This window comes from Anser anser, assembly GCF_964211835.1.
Source record: "Anser anser genome assembly, contig: HAP1_SCAFFOLD_134, whole genome shotgun sequence".
In the NCBI taxonomy this organism is placed as follows: Eukaryota; Metazoa; Chordata; class Aves; order Anseriformes; family Anatidae; genus Anser; species Anser anser.
Window position 1 is genome coordinate 169,923 of NW_028153844.1, and position 19,297 is coordinate 189,219.

At 45.4% G+C, this 19,297-nt stretch overlaps 1 protein-coding gene and 1 long non-coding RNA gene across 3 annotated transcripts; both read right to left on the reverse strand.

The window, feature by feature from the left end:
- Positions 1-360: 360 nt before the first annotated feature.
- LOC310891353 (zinc finger CCCH domain-containing protein 11A-like) lies at positions 361-8,270 on the reverse strand. Of its 2 annotated transcripts, none has more exons than XM_083853611.1 (10): positions 8,083-8,270; positions 6,826-6,949; positions 5,495-5,614; positions 4,906-4,986; positions 4,379-4,489; positions 3,578-3,640; positions 3,224-3,319; positions 2,948-3,013; positions 2,048-2,434; positions 361-932 (listed from the first exon to the last, which is right to left on the reverse strand). In XM_083853611.1, the coding sequence occupies exons 1-10, from the start codon at positions 8,134-8,136 to the stop codon at positions 724-726; spliced, it is 1,311 nt and encodes a 436-aa protein (XP_083709737.1). In that variant the 5' UTR covers positions 8,137-8,270; the 3' UTR covers positions 361-723. The 2 variants fall into 2 exon arrangements, with proteins under 2 accessions (XP_083709737.1, XP_083709738.1); XM_083853612.1 differs by lacking the exon at positions 8,083-8,270 and adding an exon at positions 7,732-7,750.
- Positions 8,271-16,263: 7,993 nt separating this feature from the next.
- On the reverse strand, positions 16,264-17,656 carry LOC310891356. Its single transcript, XR_014577540.1, has 3 exons — positions 17,462-17,656; positions 16,593-16,990; positions 16,264-16,281 (listed from the first exon to the last, which is right to left on the reverse strand). It is a non-coding gene; the product is annotated as an uncharacterized lncRNA (long non-coding RNA).
- Positions 17,657-19,297: the final 1,641 nt, after the last annotated feature.

Here is a 19,297-nt window from a genome sequence, read left to right on the forward strand (position 1 = left end):
ATCACCTCACGAGGAAGTAGGAGAACTTCACCTCATCCTCATTTAGGTATTCAGACAGAGCAAGAAGTCACTGGAAAGCTGTACCGACTTGCAGCATTTAAAGAAAGTAAGTCTAATTAAGCATTCCTGCTAGCTGCTAGAAAGTCATTTCACGTGACTTATTCCTCTGATGGATTTGGGCTTTAATTATCTCAGAACCCTCCTTTTTTCCCCACGTGTGACAGAACTTATGTTTCACTGGGGATATACACCGATTGAGAAAAAGAACAAGTTGTGGTCATCACCTGTTTTGGGGATTTTCTTCAAGTCTGGTGGCTGGGACGTGCTCCAGCGTGGCTGGAACAGCCTAGAAAGCAGCAAAACAGTATTTAGGACTCATGGGTAAAAGATTCCTTACTAGCTTTTTCCTCCATGCTGCTTCTCCTCTGGCATTGCGGAGCCTTAGCCAAAATACAAAACCAAGGTGCTCCTGAAGAAAGTTAATATTCACGTGGAGGTTACTAATGATCTTGTGTCTTTTAAGAACACAGCATTAATGGACAAAATCCTCCACACCAGAGAAATCACAGAATCACAGAGGACTAAGTAAATAGTGCCATTAATCTAATAAATATGGAAGGGTACTACAAGAATTCTGTAGGCAGCTACTGGATTTAAAAGGAAACAGAAAGCCTGTAGAACTTTTGAGTTTTCCATCTTTTCTCCTAGAGGAGGGTGTAAATTTTACAAGGGATCCATTTCTGCATTAGCCCCTGTCCTTACCATAGCTGCTTTTTTGGCTGGAGGTCCCATTGTGTCAGCGTCAGAGGCAGTCCGTGGCTTCACAGCTGCTACAGCAGAGGGAAAACTGCCAGGTGCCTTACGTTTCAGTGCCTTCTTCTTGGGGGAAGCGACTTTCCCATCCCAAGGCTTCGCAAACATGTCAAAGTTGGCTAGAGTAAAAGGAAGAGAGAACTGATACAGTCTTGCTCTGCCTCATGAAAAATCCACGTTCTCTTCCTCATTTCCACGGCCCGTCTACACAGTTAACTGTATTTGGCCAGCAGAAGTACACTGCCATTGCCTGGATTCTCAGCAATATCTTCCACATAGTAAACTCCGTCTACCAACAATCCATACAAAGGAACAAAGGAACTGAATAGCTACAGTAAATCATAATCCAGGACGAGGGAAACTCAGACACAGAGCGATCCCAAGTGCAAGCAATACTCTAAGACGTTGTATGAAGTCTAGTAAGATTCACAAATGTTGACAGCTTTTGTATTTAAAGTCTTGCTCCCTCTAGGAAAGGAAAAGCAGCAGGTATAGTAAGACAAGAGAGTGTATGCAACTGTTGTACCAGCTTCCTCTCCCCTGCAGTGATGTCCCACAAAATCTATTAAGTTGTTCTACAAAATCCAAATTTGTAGAGTCATATTCTAGTCTCCCATTCCTGACCTAACATCTGGCTGGCAGGAGAAGAAACGAAAGAAGGCTGGGTACTTGTTTTCTTTGTGTGTTTATTTCCTCGTGTCCCATGAGACAGAGAGAAAGGCTACAATGTGCAGTGCATGCAGCCTTTAAGCCCTCCTTATCTCCCTCACACAATCTCATTTTACAAAGTTGATATAATCTTAACAACGAGGCCTTTGATCCTCTGTCATTTTTGACAGAAACTGGCCCCCCACATTAAGACGCTGATGCATGCTTTACAAACACATACACGTGTCAAGTTAAGCAACACATGCCAAAGAGGAAGGTGAACTTGAACTCAACGCAGGGTGGACTTCATACCGTAAACAGATGGCAGAAAAAAACAGAATACCAAAATTAGACTAAAAAGCCCCTCAATGTGTTAATTTTCTAGTGGGAAATACAGAATACCATCACGTAATTAACGAAAACAGACATGGTTGCATGTTCTGGCCCTTCTTTGCCTTTGAACTTTGTAGCCTTAAACTCTTTTATCCTCTGCATTGAAGGAAAAAGCAAAGCAGATCCTGAGCAAACGGAACTTGCTCAATATGGGAAGCACCTCACCGGGGCAGGTATTAAAGCATCTTATTACCTGATAGCTTTGTGTTCCATAACGATTTCTGCCCGGCTGGGGCAGGTCCAGGTTGTGCTGGGGGAGCTGGCACATTTCCTCCACTCTGCTGCATCCGCAGAGCTTTCTCGTGCTTTATTTCTTCCAGGGTTTTAACACGCACTTCTCCTTCTGGCTTGGCTTTACCTGCCGGCTCCTTCGACTGCACTTTGCTGGGCCCGGAAAGAGTGAGCACGCTCTGCTTCTTGGGCTCACCCTCAATTTTTGCCCCTGCGCTGGGATCTTTGGTTTTACCATGCCATTCAGCCTGGGCTTTGGCTTGACATTCTCGTCTCTGAAGAGCTCTCTCACGACGGATTTCCTCCAGTGTTTTCACATGGATCTCTCCCTTTGGCTTAGCAGCCTTCCCTGTCATCATCAAGAAATGAGAAGCACCAACATTTAAAGAGAGTCCAACAATAGTTTAAGTCTCCAAAATTTGTCACAGTACTAAGGAAAACTAAGCCTGAGCGTTCCCAATAACGCATCTTAGGACAATAGCCTAACATTCTCCTCCTCCTCTGAGCCACTTGTTGTATTTTGAAGACCAGCCCTATCCAGAGAGAGTTGCTACACAGAAATGCTAGTTTACTTGATTACTTTTTCAGACTGCATTTCAAATTCCTGCTCCCGGCAGTGGCTCTATTCTAATTGTATATGATGGTTCACAGAAGCAGCTTAAAACCTTGACAAGGCACAAGCGGAAAATAAACACACACCTAGAGGCAGATTTCTGATAGTGGCTGTCAGAAGAGCTTCAGCACTCAAGCAAGAGGAATCAGTTCTTTGTTTTCATTTGAATTCCTTTTTAGGGCTGTATGAAAACGGTCTAAGTTCACGGAAAGGAAGAAGGAGAAAGTATATTTAATAGCCAGTTGTTACCTTTCGCAGCACTAGTCCGTTGAGAAGGTAATCCTAGCCTCTCCTTCACAGACTTGGGAACTTGAACTGCAAAACAGAAAAAGACCAAATTAGGGAGGCTGCATAAACGTCAACTTTGTGTTCACATTCGAAAACAAGGCAGGAAAGGTAACTTTGAATCCCGGTGATTAAGACCTCAGCCAACATGCAAAAAGAAACATCGCAGGAAAAGGACAAACAGAAAGCCTAAATACAAAACCCGTGAATCACATCCAGATGCCTGTTTAGTAGCTGTACCTCTCTTTGGTGCTTTGTCAGCATTTCCCGGAACCTCCACCTTCTTCCCCAGCCTTTCAGCAAGGCTGCGCTTCACCGGAAGGGCGCTTACATCAGCTTCAGACAGAGAAAACAAGGAATATTTTAAGAACATTTCTTTGCAGGAAGATTTGAGAACAGTCAACCACAAGCTTCTATTTTTCAAGCATATTTTCATAAAATTGCCTTTCAGCTGCTAAATGGTTTTTTTGCCATTTCTGCAGTCAACACAGATCTCCACTGCAATGCATTTTCCTCTCATACGTCAAAAATACTCTTCAATGCAGTCATATAGAGAAGGCGGCACCTAAATAACAGCTCATAAAAAGTTCTTACCCACGGAGGCTTTCCGTTTTCCTTGTTTCTCAGCAAGATCTAGTCGAACCACAGGTTCCTCCCCTAAAACAAAAGTAAAATTTTTCTATTTCATAGAAACCAGTAGCCAATAGAAATAGTATACTGTTAGCCCATGTCCAAAAAAAACCCAGCAAGGCACTGTTTTGACAGCTAAACCACACAAACTCACATTTCAACTATAATTAACTTAGAAAAAGTATCCATAGTCTCAGTGTTTGCCTCAAATTCCAGCTGAATGTAGTCGAGAATGAATCTGAGTCTGCTTGACAGCTATACTTTGTGCAGAACAGAGCTGCATAAGCAAGCAGAATATTATTAGGTACAAATGCTGAGAAATATTCCTTTCTAAGGTGAATGTCTATGAGTAGAAGTACTTCTTCACTTCTTTCCCTTTCAAAGGAATTTGCACAACTCTAAACAATATAATTTATACACAGACTCCTATCACACTACTGTCCACACGTGCCACTGTCAGCCTCTTTAAAGCTTCAGAAATTGCTTCTTACATAGCACTGTCCTCTAGAGCTCTTTCTTCTCGTTACTCTCCTGTTTTTCAGTTATCCCCCTATTTGCATACTGACACATTTTTTTCTTTCTCCTGCTACTGCACTTAACCTGAGCACCAAAGCTTTCCAGTACAACCAGGGACTTTCAGCATAAAAGCATGTTTTGAACAGAAGGCGGCAGCACCAGGAGGCTAACAGGGGTGAATTGCCTTCCTTCTTGCTTAACCTTCCAGTTTAGGAGTAATGAAATCAAAACAAAAGCATGAATTATTACCTTCCTCTGTAGACAGTGTCACAGTTCTCACCACTGTCCGGACATTTTCCTTTTCCGGAGCAGGAAAAATCATAGAATCGACGGGAGGAAGAGAAGATCTTGAAGGACCTTCTGCTCAGAGCAAGCAAAACATAAGGAAGTTTACCAAACAGAAAAAACTATCACGAAGAACAAAAAACTTTAATTATTCATTACTGTCAAACATACAGTGACCAGAGCATGCAAATAAGAGAGGTGACTAATTTGCCTCTGGTTGCCCTTGGAATTCCCATCTAGAATACCAGCTGGCTGAGAATCAGGTTGCTCGATGCCCCCAGCTAAACATGGAAGTCTATCCCTCAAGCAGCTCCCAGCCACCATCACCTGCCATTCTGAAGCCAATCAAATTTCACTTCTTTGGCAAAATAGTTGGATTCACCAAAGCATAGCCAGCTACCCGGTATTACTGGAAGAGTTTTTTTTTGAAAGAAAAATCATCACACAGGATGAAGGTGAACAGGGTAAGGAAGCAGGGAATATTAACTCACCACCGTGTCTCTTAGTTTTTTCCTTCATTTTCTGCAATTTGATTTCTTCAAGTGTTTTTATTCCAAAATTCAGACCGTCCTCTGAAAACAGAAAACAGTTAATGAGACTAAGGCTTAGAGGCACTCACTGAGGACCACAGATCCTCAGGCTTCTTAGTGCTCAGGAACTTTCAGAAGTATTTAGAATAAAGCCTGTCAACACTCCTCACAAGTGAAACAACCATAGAATCAATGGCATTTTGCCCCTCCTTTCACCCTTCAGGGTAAAAACTGTAGTTTTAATTTTAATCCATTTACGTGATATTAGATCCCTCTATCGTTAGATATGGCTTTCAACAGTGGTTGCCAGGCTGCACGTGCAGCCATTTAAACTCCATGCTGTGACCCTGTTTTGTTCTCCAAAAGGAAAGAAAAGGAGTTCAACTTTCTGACCCAATGGGCACATGATGGTATCAGGGAGAAATGAGATCATGGAAATAACCGAGTCCATTCAGCACCCCTACATTCTGTTGTGTTTTTACGCCACATTGCTTTTGAGTTAATTGTCAAGTTCTCCTTCCGATTTATCCTACTACAGGTGCTGGAATACCTTGTTTAGCAGTAGTAGCACTGGCTTTCCGAGTGGAAATCATCCGTAATCCATTTTGGCCTTCCTCAGCTGGTTGCTGGACGGGAGTTTTAGTTTCTTCTCCTTCCGCAGAAAGCTGGTCTGAAGGGGAAAAATCTATTCAGTTATGCATAGGCCAGATTGTTCGTGATTATGTAGCTCATGCAATGACACTTCAGTCCATGGTTCCTATAAAAAAGTTGTTTTTTTTTTTTTTTTTTTAATACAGCTACACTGACCTGATGAACTCGTAAGTAGACTACCCTAGGACAAAACATCTAGGACTCTAGATTCTCTCTGCAGCTTTAACTACTACACAACATATTACTCTTCAGACAAAAAAAAAGGAATTTCCTTCCTAGTTTCACATAGAGCTTTACACAACAGACCAGCTAAAGCCAAGAGTGGTTCTAAGCTTTCCTCCAACATTTCAGGTTCTGTCCACTGACTGCCAGACAAAGCCACCAGTGACCTGAGCGGACTGCCTGCCCTATCGCTAGTCAGACCTCAGGTCATCTGTGATTTATACATTCATTTACAGCACAAATTCCTTCCAAGAACCAAAGACTTACACAATCATTTACAGCACAAATTCCTTCCAAGAACCAAAGACTTACACAATCATTTACAGCACAAATTCCTTCCAAGAACCAAACCATGCTCACCATCATCATCTTCATCATCATCTGCAGCATTGATTACAACTGGAGGGTGTGTAGGGCTTGGGACATTTTCCGAGTTTTCCACTTTCATCACCCGCCTTAGCTATGGAGAGGGATTGGACTGGACAGAAAGTTTGTTTTGCTGCAGTGACATCTGAGCCACTTTCAAATCATCGTCCGCGGACTCAGGCGGACTTGGCAGTGTAGCTAGAGGAAGAGGAGGATCATCAGTAATATGGCAGTTTAAAACTTTGACCACAATGCACGAAGATGGTAGCTAAGGCAGATAACCTGCACAGGCAATGAATGCAGCATCTCCTTTTGCCCATCCCGCCACTGTTTACACCGTGAACAATGACTTGCCTTCAAACAACAACACATCTCCCTACCACCCAGCAGAAGACGAAACAACAGAAAGCAAACTGCAAGGCAAATATCACACAAAGCAGAGAGAAGCTGAGCATGAAAGCAGAAAACAAATACCAGCAGTACAGCAGCAGTACACTCGGTTTAGCTGACCACCTAGGACTGCAGACCTTTTCCTGCACTCACAAATGAACGGTTACCTGATGTCTCCTACACTATTGGCACCCACTAAGTAATATGCAAAATTAATTCTTCAATACTTAAAGAAAAAGGACCTAAACTCACTCTTGCTTGGTGGTAAGAAGACGCCATCGATGTAACGTCCCTTTGCGTGATGAAAAGCACAGTTGGCTTTCTGACAGCCCACTGGCTGCTTCTCCCAGTAGCAGGGAATCTCAGCGCGCTTTTTCTGAAGACAGAAAGAAAGACAAGCTCGTGATAACATGCACCTAAGGTTTGCAAAGAGATGCACAGTTCCAGGTCACGACAGCGATAGGGCTGTCACAATACAGTGCTGAAACATCATTCCAAAGGTCAGTTTATCACGGAAGTATAGTATTTCCGGGCATATTCACAAAGTTTGCAGAAGCTGTAACCACTATGCACGTTTAGCCTTGTCATCATTCAGTTTGAGAAGACAGGCACTCTCAGACATCAGTTTAGGGTGGGTTAAACTAATACACCTAGGATTATACTAGGATTATTCAGAGGGAAAAAGAACATCTTAAATTGCCTACGTTAACTCTATCCAGAACTACTTCTCGGAGACTTCGTTCTTCTGCACCTTTAACTTTCCCCACTGCTTCCTAGCCCAGGCAGCTAGAACAGCATTATCTGAAGGACTCCGGGACACAAGAGACCTGATAGATCATTATCAAGCCTGCTCTCAGGAGGCTAGTACAGCCTGTTTATTACCCCCCTGCTCCAGCAGGTTTGAGCAGTCTAGTTAGCGGTTATTCTGCATCTGTTGAGAAAATACTGTCGGCGTCTAATAAAAGAAAATCTTGCTAAGACATACCTAAGGCATTGATTTTATTTCCCTCTCCTTCCTCCCACCCCCTCCCCTGCTAACAGAAACCAGTGTAATTCCAAAGCAAAGGACTCTGTCCTGCAAAAGCACAATCAGCACACCAACAGCACTGAAAAATGCTTTTGTTGATTTATTTTGAGAACACATCTTTAGGCACTCACATCGATTTCCATGTGTCTGAATCAGCAGACATTCCTGAAACAACGACCCTCCTGCCACAGCGTGCAGACTGTCTCGTTCCCCAGAGCAGCTTCACAGTGGCGGAAGGAACAGTTGTCTCCCTGTAACCAAAAGGAAACCAACAAGGAAAATATAGTACAGCCTCAAAAACGTCCATGCTACTGCCTCAGGTTGCCACGATTGAATTCAGAATCTATCTGGTTATCACGTTAACCAAAGACCAGTGTGCCTCCTCCTCCTACTCTACCCCTTCCTGAAAAAAATGAAAAAAAACAAAAAAAAAAAACAACAAAAAAACAAAGCAAAGCAAAGCAAAAGAAACCCAGCCATACCTTGGTACAGGTAGAATAGAAATAGAAGTAGCAATCGTCTCCTTGTTTAGACATGCCGACAAGTTCTGATAACAAGCTCGGGTTCTCTCCACAGGGACTTCCTCTGCTCTTGGAGAGAGCTGTCTTCACCCTTGCTTGGGCTGAAAGTCTTCCACTGGCTTGTGATCAGTGAAATCTTCTTTTTAAAAGTAACCCTAAAGAAAGTACCAACAAGTGAAAAATAATGAGTAACAAGCATTTTTCCAGCTTTCTTCTGTTCATCAAATTAGTCTCTTGAGGAGAGCAATGCCTTGAAATCAGCTGTTACGGGAACTAACACAATATTAAACTAAAGTTCTGTAAAGCTGCCAGGAGCTTTGTCAGCAAGTGTTCTCTTCCACGTCCTCAATAATATGCCTTGGAGCACATCCGGAAGCCTGAAAATGGAGTCACTTCTTCAAAAACCACCTGATCATACATGCAAGGCAATGATCAACTATGGCTACGAGTAACTTCTACAGAACGCAGTATGACGCATTAAATAGCACGTTCCAGTCACTGTGGGTCTTCGAGTTCACCTACCTGGACAACCTCAGCAAAGTTATCGATCTTCAAAGACTTCCAGTTAACTTCTCCTGGAGGCCGAACCAACACTGAATCCGTGAATTAATGATAAAGGGGTAGGAAGAATTTGCCTCCTCACTTTGCCAAGGGAGCCTCTCATCCACAATTCAAACATAGGATGTGCTTTTAAACAGCTTATAACTAATGGAGGAAGCAAGTCCATCTGAACACTCTCTCAAACTGGAGACAGCCAGGGTTAGTTAGCTCTTCAAAAAATAAAAACCAAAAAAAAAAAAAACACAAAACAAAACGAAAACAAAAAAACCCAGTGCATTTAGAGATGAACTCGTGATTCAAAGTGGCTGCAAAAATGAGGCTCCATCTTCCACAGCCAGAAAATTTGACTTTTTTTTTTTTTTTTAATTCAAAATTCAGTATGTTCCAATCTCTGGTCTTCAAGATTTCTTCACCTATTAAGAAAACACTAAAACCTTTCCCCGTCTTTATTACCTGTACAGCAAAAAACACACCAGTGCACAGAAATACACAAATGTGCATACGCATACACACATATGTGTTTAGACACACACACGAGGAGTGAGTGATAGAAAGTTAGCGAGAGCGACAGTGGAAATCAGAAGTTTTGCCTTTTTGACACAGAGAGCGCGTAAAAACTCTCTCATTTTGAGGGAACTAGAAAAAAATGGAGGATCTACCAAATATTTTGATGAGTATGCCTTCGAGGCCAATGCTTTATACCATGAGTGATCAGGGGGCCAGCACACAAATATGCATGCGTATGTATCACACAGTATCACGGATTTCTAGGTTGGAAGAGACCTCAAGATCATCGAGTCCAACCTCCGACCTAACACTAAGTACTCCACTAAACCATATCGCTAAGCTCTACATCTAAACGTCTTTTAAAGACCTCCAGGGATGGTGACTCCACCACCTCCCTGGGCAGCCCGTTCCAATGCTTAATAACCCTTTCGGTAAAGAAGTACTTCCTAACATCCAACCTAAAACTCCCCTGTCGCAACTTTTGCCCATTCCCCCTCGTCCTGTCACCAGGCACGTAGGAGAACAGACCAACCCCCACCTCTTTACAGCCTCCTTTAAGGTAACTGTAGAGAGCGATGAGGTCGCCCCTGAGCCTCCTCTTCTCCAGGCTGAACAAGCCCAGCTCCCTCAGCCGCTCCTCGTAAGACTTGTTCTCCAGACCCCTCACCAGCTTGGTCGCCCTTCTCTGGACTCGCTCGAGCACGTCCATGTCCTTCCTGTAGCGAGGGGCCCAAAACTGAACACAGTACTCAAGGTGCGGCCTCACCAGAGCCGAGTACAGGGGCACAATCACTTCCCTAGACCTGCTGGCCACACTGCTTCTTATACAGGCCAGGATGCTGTTGGCCTTCTTGGCCACCTGGGCACACTGCTGGCTCATATTCAGCCGACTGTCAACCAACACTCCCAGGTCCTTCTCGGCCAGGCAGCTTTCCAGCCACTCATCTCCCAGCCTGTAGCTCTGCTTGGGGTTGTTGCGCCCCAGGTGCAGGACCCGGCACTTGGCCTTGTTGATCTTCATACAGTTGACCTCAGCCCATCGCTCCAGCCTATCCAGATCAAATATGTACATGCATACAGGATAAACATATCTATACACACAAGCGTGCACAGTATATGTCGTATGGTATCCATATCGAGAACAACTCGTAGCCCTGATCAGACACGTAGACTTGCAATCAATTAACAGCAGGAAGACAGCAGATCAAGGATACAGCAAGCTTTGAGAGGCAGGGCAATGCTCACTTTGCCAGTGGCATGGCTGCATGATACCAAGAATTTTGAATTAGTTTGATTTTTTGGAAGCAATTTGTTTTCTTTCTGCGCTGTAGCAAATACCACAGGTTTGCCATCACGTGCTGTTCCCTAATCCATATATCCATCATCATCCATTGCTGCAAGATCATGAAAGGTTAGAAAAGATGACTTAGGTCCAATTTAACAGCCAATGATTTTTCAATGACCAGAGCTGCAACAGGTTTTATTTAGCCACAAGCAGGTTTTTTTTTTCTGATGTGAAGTCAGATATTTTGATTTTTTTTTTAAGACACTAAATGTCATAAAACCTGCAACCAGACCAGATAAAATTCAAATTAGAGTGATTCTGAAGCCTTTCATTAAAATGCTGCACATTTCTGTGCAAATTATTTCGGACTCTTCTGGACAAAAGCGGATGAAATAGTTCTTACAAATTAATAATAAAAGGTTGGAACCTTTTACTCACACAAACACTAGTGAATTTTCCAGGAAGTATTATTTTGGCAGGGAATTTTCCCAAATCTAAAGTAAAGAGGGGAAAAGTTGGGTTCCCGTATTAGTTGTTGGTTTTGACTGCTTGACAAAGGGAATAAAAACAGTAGTTAAGTGCAAGGTTTCCTTCTCTTCTTTAGTATTGAGAGGAATCGTCACTTCTGACCTTTAGCACCTTCAGAAACACACTTAGTGCCATGCAGATTCCTCTGCATCTACTTCTAAAAATTACTGGTGCTCCTTAGCATGGAAGTTGGACTTGAAATCTTTTCCAGACTGAGCTCTTTTGAATGCCCAAGGAGCTCATCATTTTGCTTGTTGCCTTCCATTTTCCTGAACAGACCCAGAACGCTGTTCAGGATATGAATGGATCTGGTCTAAGGAATGGGAAGAAAGCAAAAACCAAGGATACCTCACAGTCCTAAATGCCATAAAAAGCAGTCTCATTTTAAAAAAGATCTCCAAAGCTTTTTTTTTTTTTTTTAAACTGACATCTGCCAATATGGCGATCCAAGTGCTGAACAGAAACCAACTGAACTAGCCCCTGAAAGCCTGAATAAAAATGAGTAACTCTGGTGCACTCAGCAGGTCTGTAATAGAAGTTGGCAAGATTTTTAGATTTCTTTTTTCTCCAGGGTGCTAGTAAAGTTTTTGCGTTACGAGATTTTGAACTCTTTTTGTACAAAAGAATTACAGATGCACTACAGTCACGGTAGCTGGGGGTCTGGAAATACATGCCAACAAGTGTCATAAACTTTGCCTTTGCTGAAGGAAGATAACTAGTCCAAAGAAAACCTGCCTAGTTTGTTTTACAGGCTTGTCTTTCTCAGTACGGAACAAACTGACCTCCCTGGTCTAACTTTCCAGTTGGCTATTCTGCCTTTGTCCTGGAGAGAAGAGCAAGAAGGGAACAAAATATTTTTGCACTCCAAAAAATGCATTAGGGAAGGATTATCACACCTACCTAAGGGTAATTTCTTGTTTGTTTATAAAGCGCAAAGTCTTTCTCTTGGACAGTCTCTGTTGCTGGCCTGTTTTGTGCCTTCCATTTATAATAAAGGTATTAAAGATGCTTACCCCGTTTTGGTGGTTTTTTATTTTTAGAACAGTGTAAGCGGACAGTCGGATGACAAGCAAGAAAGAACAGCATAAACTCCTTGTTGTGACCCTGCTTTTTAATCACCCAGCATCAGCCTTGCTGCAAAACAGTCTCCGCTGATTTACCTGCTTGTTAAAGCACCCCACAGGCTGCAAGTGTTGTGTGCTAGGTGTCAAATTATATTTAACGGTGCATAGGTAAACCATTCATCTTCCCATGGTCAAAGCACAGAACAGCCTCCTGCTAACACAGCTCATCCTTGCTGTAACTGCTTTTAAACCTATTTGTTGGTAAGAAAAGAGCTCAGTACACCACCTTCACAGGGCAAAAATTCACATGGAAGAGCAGAAAAAACCAGAAGTGCTTCCTGAACTTCACGTTACCAACAGCACCATCGGATTTAGATCCTTGCCTGGCATCCAGGATGCACGGCCTGCAAGCACTGCTGCGATGTGGAAGTGCCAAGGCAGGTTTTTGGCCTGCCCTAAAACACTTTTTTTTTTTTTTTCTTTTACAAACAATACAAAGAGTGTGCCAGGTATGCTGTAATGCCCGTGTGCCAGGTCAATAGAGGATATCCAAACAACAGAGGCGCTTCTCCTAATTTCTGGCGTGAAAACACTTTCACAGCATTCTTTTCACGAAGAAACCCCTCTCTATCTTCTCCAATGCTCCAGGACCTGCTGCAGCTGCAGCGGCTGCGCTGGTACCAGCCGCATCTTTGACAAATCTTTTCAACGGTTCTGCTTTACCTCGGCACAGTTGAGGTCACTCCTCTTCCTCTTCCAGCCGAGGAAGCAGCTTGCGGGCTCTGCCACACGGTCGGTGCAGAAGCGAAAGCTGGGAACACAGCAGTCAAACTCTCACTGCTAACGAAGCCACCAGGGCAGAGGGCTGACACAGACCCACCAGAGGCGAACCGTACCCGCTCTCCCTCCCGGCTGCGAGGCTCGCCACAGCAGCCCCGACCCGAAGCGCTCACAATGCTTTGCTTGGTGATGTCACCGATGAGTCAGAGTCCCCAGATGAGCATCTGCCTTGCCACTCTTTAATGTTGGTGTTGTTTTTTGGTTGGTTGTTTGCTTGCTTTTGAAACTTATGTAGGTTATGGTAAACCTTCAGGTAAACCACAGATCAATGGGGAAGAAGTCCCACACGAGGGATGGCGCATTCTTTAACGTGCTGCATTCGACAAAGAAGCTCTCTCCATTTTGCGCAGTGGCAACAGGCACGACTGCAACACACGCACGTGTAGGCAGCACCTGCAGGTCCCAAACCGTTAACCAATTTTTAGATAGCACCAATTTTTTATGTAGTTGCTTTCCCTTCACCCATAACCCCTTTTTTCCTTTCTTTATATCGGGTGGCTCTCCTCCATTGTTCTGTCATTTTACTCCCCAGTGTCTGAGCAGGCACTGGGAATCGTTTCCAGAGGAAGGGTACTGCTGAAGCTACAACATTTACTCTCAGGGAAAAGAGAGTATGTGAAAGAATACATACTTCCTTTCTTTTTCCTGTTTTTTTTTTTTTTTTAAAATCTCTGAAATCAACGCTGCGGCCTGGCAGCAAATAACTATGGGAGTAATGATGATTCCTCATCCTCACTGTAACATTGTAGTTAATGTCATAAAGAAGCAATTTCCCCAGGCAGTGGCCATTTGAGATGGGAAGGGGCAGTAAGAGGAAGTTTTCCTTAGACTAGCTCTTCCCCCAGAACACCTCGCCATCCAGCAACAAATTCAATTCACCTGCTCCGCCTGATCAGTCAAACGCGCGTCCGACTCCAGCACACGTCACAGCGGTGGTTCTGACGTGGTTTGAGAATCACCTATCCGCAGAATATCTCGGGTTTGTACACTCAAATAACGCAGTCTTTTCCAAATAAGGCCCAGAGCTCACACTCCGAGTGCAGCCTAACAGCACCAGAGGGCCGGTAGGCTAAACATTCCCATCCTGGCAACAGGACTGACCCGGGCAACAGTAAGCATCCCTTCTGCACTTTCGTCGTGAACATCAACATAAGGAAACAGAGACCTCCTCGATCCAAGTTTGAAGAAACAAACACAAAGGTCACCCAAGCGGGTTGTTTTCAGCAAACTAACGGAGAAATTAAGGTGACAACCGCGTGCATCCAGAGTTAGTCAGATCCCGAAGGCAGTTCCTTTGGGAAACGCAGGAGCAGCGCGCCAGATGACGGCTACCTTACAGCGCACCCCTCAGAGGCACTGCTACGAAAGGAAGGCAGAAGGTTGGAACTCAAAATAACTCGCAAGGCGCCCGTTAAGGGGGAAGCTTTAATTTCCTGAGCAGAACCTCCCCCCTGAAGGCAGCCCAGGGACTCTTTGCTTCCCTAGGGAGACGGCGGGGACGGGGCAGGGCGGTGGGATGGAGGGACACAGGGCCAGATGGACGGCCAGACGGCCGGATGGATGGACAGACGGCCAGATGGACGGCCAGACGGCCCAAAAGGCCTGAGCAAGGGCTGAGGAGCGGGAGGGAAGGGCAGGGCGAGGGGAAGGGGAAGGGCGGCCCTGGGCCTGACAGGGCACCTTGGGCCTAACCCCGGGCAGCAGCTCCCCATCTCACAGGGCCCGCGGGGGGCTGCCTGTAACAGGAGATGCGGGCAGGTAAATTTTACAAGCACTGCATCACAAATACCCTGCAACACCTGAACTATTCACTGGGACAGCCTCCTTCCTCACCTCCTGAAAGCTCCAGCTGGCAAACCAAGGACAAAATGAAAGGCAGATGTGGAGGACCTCGTAAGATACTGTTTTGTTCCCTACGTGCCCACTGCTGGTGACACGTAATGCCTCCTGTTCCCAAACGACATCGGCACGTTACATCTTTACTACATGCTGAAAGGAACTCAGCAACTTGAACACAACTTAGAATTACCCATCCCGGCAGCAGGCTGTCCAGCTGAAGCTGCTTTAGCCAATCAAGTGTGTCATGCTGCCCCTCAAAGGTTTCTTCCTGGGAACGTCTGCTGTGACACTCCTGACGTATTACTTCTCGGAATGGCAGAACTGCGCTGGGTAGGCCCCACAGCAAGACTCGTATTTCTGTCCTTCCCTTTCAGGAAAGGATCTCCCACCTTGAATTGAATGCTGATTAACAGATTTCTAGCACAGCCTGTGCATCAAAATTCATTTCTCTCCATTTAGGTAATCTTAGTTTCTGAGTTACAGTTACAGTCAAAATTTTTCTTCTTCGATTTTTTTCTTTTTTTTTTCCTTTTTTTTTTTTTTTTTTGTGATCAGAAAAACGAGGGGACTGGCTGTCCCAAGTCAGCCGGGGAACTTCTCTTTGGTCGATGCATCAAGCAACTCAGCTCTCTTGGGGAAACTTAAATAGAAAAGACAGATCTCCAAACGGATAAAAAAAATAAATCAAATGATAAAAACCCAACCGACACATCTGATACCCCAGCTTATTGAACAGCACAAGGGTTTAATCTACAGGCTCTGTCCAAAGCAGCAAGAAGTGACAGATTTAATCCAAACCACTTGCCCGCTCTCACTCTCTGATCTGGAGACGTTATTGGACAAGCATGCATAGCAGTAACACTTGTAAACACTGGGTTACTGCACCACAGCCCCAAATCCCTCACGGGCCCACTAAGATACTTTTACTGACTGATCCACAATAAACACTCCCAAAAAGATTCTCAACAAGCTAAACCCTGTTTAGAAAGAATCTGAGGAACCTGTCACTGCAGCAACAAAGGGCTGCAATTGTATGCAAAATCTCCAACACCCTCCTTAGCACCCTGCTAGCTCAAGGACTGTGTGGGGCTTCCGTGCCCTGAACGAGTCCACCCTGGCCACATAATGCAGATGTAATGGTCAAGAAAGCACATAGCGTTATCGAAACTTATCAGATCCACAGCAAAAAGAAAAGCCCACGCTTCTATATTTCTCCTCCTTCTCCATTCACAGAAGGAAGAGACTGAAAACAAGCAGATTTGTGGTTTCCTTTTACAGTTAATGTGAAAAATGGCTATTTGTGAAATACATCACGTATTGTTTCAAGCTACAAACGACTCGCTCCCACAAAGGAAAGACTTTTGACCTCAGCATGCAACCCCAGTTACAAATAACTTCCTATCTACCAGCGGGCCGCGTTCCCCTGGCACTCAGTCACTCCGCAGCACGGCAGCCACCTTTGTTCTAAGGATGGCAAATTCTACTTAGAAACGCTCTGTAGAAGAGTGATGTTGTCCCCTTTTAACACGATCCGGCCTGCAGCAAAGAGAAGGGAAAGAGGGGATTAGAGAGAGCCCAGAACCTGAGAATAATCTCGTGTTTTCAGAAAGTGTTTTGTGTGGTTGAGCAGGGTTTTGCCCATCATGCAGAGTGCAGGCCGCCTGGTATTACACGTTTCAAAGACCAGAACTGGTCTCAGGCAGGGACAGATTCTCCTTCATCCAGCAAAATCAGCAGCTCAAAAATCATCAGGGACAGAGATGTAGCCAGGAATTGCTCACTGAACTTCAACAGCAAGGCTCGTCACACGGTTGGTACGTCTCAGTGCTGCTACCTAGAAGGCTCACCCGGGCAGGTTTCAGACCGCGCGTCACTCGGGTTGCACAGACACACGACACACCCAGCTGTTTCCTTGATTTTGTCTTGGAGTGAATCTCCTCTGCGTCGTCCAGCGCCAAATTCACGTACTCGTCAAAGCCCTAGAAATCGGCAACAGTGGCAATTAGTTCAGCAACAACACGAACCATCGTCAGCTTTGCTGACCCAGGCTGGACAACGAAGACTAATTGTTAGAGAAGCACGATTTCTTTTTTCCCTTGGGCTAGTTTTTCTTGACAAGAAAAAATAGGATTGTGAATGAGGGAAAACAAACTAACGATGTAACGTGGGGTCATGCTGACACTCACGATGATGCAGCCTTCTATCCGCACGTTCACTTGCTCAGCCACACCTGGATCCTCGAGCTCTGCAGAACGAAGGAGGAGAGTAAATTGGAACACAAACACCGCGAGCAGTTTTGTTCTCTCTCGTGTGTTCAGAAATACCCGCTAACCATAGCCGCTAGAGCTCCCAAACACTCCAAGGAGCAACTCTCAGGGGCAGTTTCAATTAACAGTCTGACATTTTAGAGTCTTATATGACTGGGTGAATACTACACGTTTGCTGAAGGACATGTTTCCAGTCACAAGGGAACACTCCTGCACGCCCGGCTGCACGATCCCACTCCCGTTAACACGAGGGGGAAACGCCGGGCTGCGCAGCAGCTCCTTGTACCCACCAGCACGCCGCACAGCTCTCCATTCCCCACAAACCTGCCCCGAGCAACGGGTGGGAGCCGAAAACTCAGCGAGGGAGATCCCCGGACCCTCCCCGCTCCCCCCACCCCCCCCAAATCCCCATCCCCATCCCCTCCCCGTCCTCTCCCCGCGCTACTCACGCTCTGCAGGTAGCGGAAGATGAGGTTCTGGGGCACTGCGTGAAGGGCTCAGCACGGGGACAAGAGCTCCAGGCCCGGGACAAGGCCTCAAGACAAGGCCTCAAACCCTGCAACGAGGCCCCAGGGCCCCGGGACAAGGCCTCAAGGCCCGGGCCGAGACCCCTGAGGCCCGGGCCGCCCCCCACCCGCTCCCCCGTCGCTCCCCAGCCGCAGGAAGGCTACGATGGGCTGCACCATCACCGTCTGCACCTTCTGGTCCTGCCCGCGGTACGCCATGGCTGCCGCCGCCTCGCTGCTCCCGCCGCCCCTGCTGGGCCGCCTCCGGAAGCCCCTGAGGCCGGGCGGGAGCGCGCAAGGGACGCTGGGATGCTGGAGGAGCGTGGCGGGCCGCTCTAGCAGCGGAAGAAGAAGCAGAAGAAGAGTTGTTTTTTGTTTTTTTTTTTTTTTTTTTAATATACCATAGGACTATGCAGTTCAATCATCAATCATCTTGGAAAGCTCAAGGAGGAGGTCATCCTCATCCTTCCCTGGGTCCAAGTCGAGCTCGGCTTCCAGTATGCCGTCTGAGAGTTCCCAAAGTAGCGTCTCTAAATCCTCGTCTACAGATACGGGCGCGTTGCCTGTGGAACTCAGCCGGCGTGTCCTTGCTTCTTCTAGCTGGGAAGAAGCTGAAGTCGAGCTTGAGAACTCCATTGGCTCCACAGATTCTGCCTGGCTTCCAAGATGTGCTTCAGGTCTTGGCAGAGCAAGGAAGAGAACAATCAGTATATGCCATTTCTTAACGGGAAATCCCTTTTCTGCAAACCGGCTCTTAAAACCGTAGCCAACCCCTCCTGCACTTCAATCTTACCCAGGGATTGTTATTCAATTAACCCAGGGCTACATTTAGAGCCCAATATATTAGCAGGTACATTTTTCAGTTTGGGGGTTTCTCTGTGAAGCCAGAGCACCTGGAGTCTAGCAAAGATGGTTCAATTGTTGTAGCAAGAGGCACTTTGCCACCTTGCTTAATTTTCCTGTAAAAATGGTAAGAAGTCTCCATCTGCAAATATCTGTTTGCTAAGTTAGTCATTTTTCCCACGGCGCACTCAGCAGAGTTTGCTCCCCACTACAGGAAGCTGATCTGCAGCCATCACTTCCCTCTGCTCTCCCTGCACTCTTGTCACCTTGTATGTTTGTTCGGGTGGCATTCTTGAGGACCAAAAGGCAGAGGACACTACTCATCATTTATCACCTCACGAGGAAGTAGGAGAACTTCACCTCATCCTCATTTAGGTATTCAGACAGAGCAAGAAGTCACTGGAAAGCTGTACCGACTTGCAGCATTTAAAGAAAGTAAGTCTAATTAAGCATTCCTGCTAGCTGCTAGAAAGTCATTTCACGTGACTTATTCCTCTGATGGATTTGGGCTTTAATTATCTCAGAACCCTCCTTTTTTCCCCACGTGTGACAGAACTTATGTTTCACTGGGGATATACACCGATTGAGAAAAAGAACAAGTTGTGGTCATCACCTGTTTTGGGGATTTTCTTCAAGTCTGGTGGCTGGGACGTGCTCCAGCGTGGCTGGAACAGCCTAGAAAGCAGCAAAACAGTATTTAGGACTCATGGGTAAAAGATTCCTTACTAGCTTTTTCCTCCATGCTGCTTCTCCTCTGGCATTGCGGAGCCTTAGCCAAAATACAAAACCAAGGTGCTCCTGAAGAAAGTTAATATTCACTTGGAGGTTACTAATGATCTTGTGTCTTTTAAGAACACAGCATTAATGGACAAAATCCTCCACACCAGAGAAATCACAGAATCACAGAGGACTAAGTAAATAGTGCCATTAATCTAA

Excerpts from the sequence above, each read along its gene's own strand:
- LOC310891353 (XM_083853611.1), bottom strand. The coding sequence starts at position 8,136 with ATGTCTAAACAAGGAGACGATTGCTACTTCTATTTCTATTCTACCTGT. Across the intron at positions 5,615-6,825 it reads CTTCTTACCACCAAGCAAGA|ACCAGCTTTCTGCGGAAGGA; the intron begins GTGAGTTTAGGT and ends TTTCCCCTTCAG. Across the intron at positions 3,641-4,378 it reads GACACTGTCTACAGAGGAAG|GGGAGGAACCTGTGGTTCGA; the intron begins GTAATAATTCAT and ends CTTTTGTTTTAG.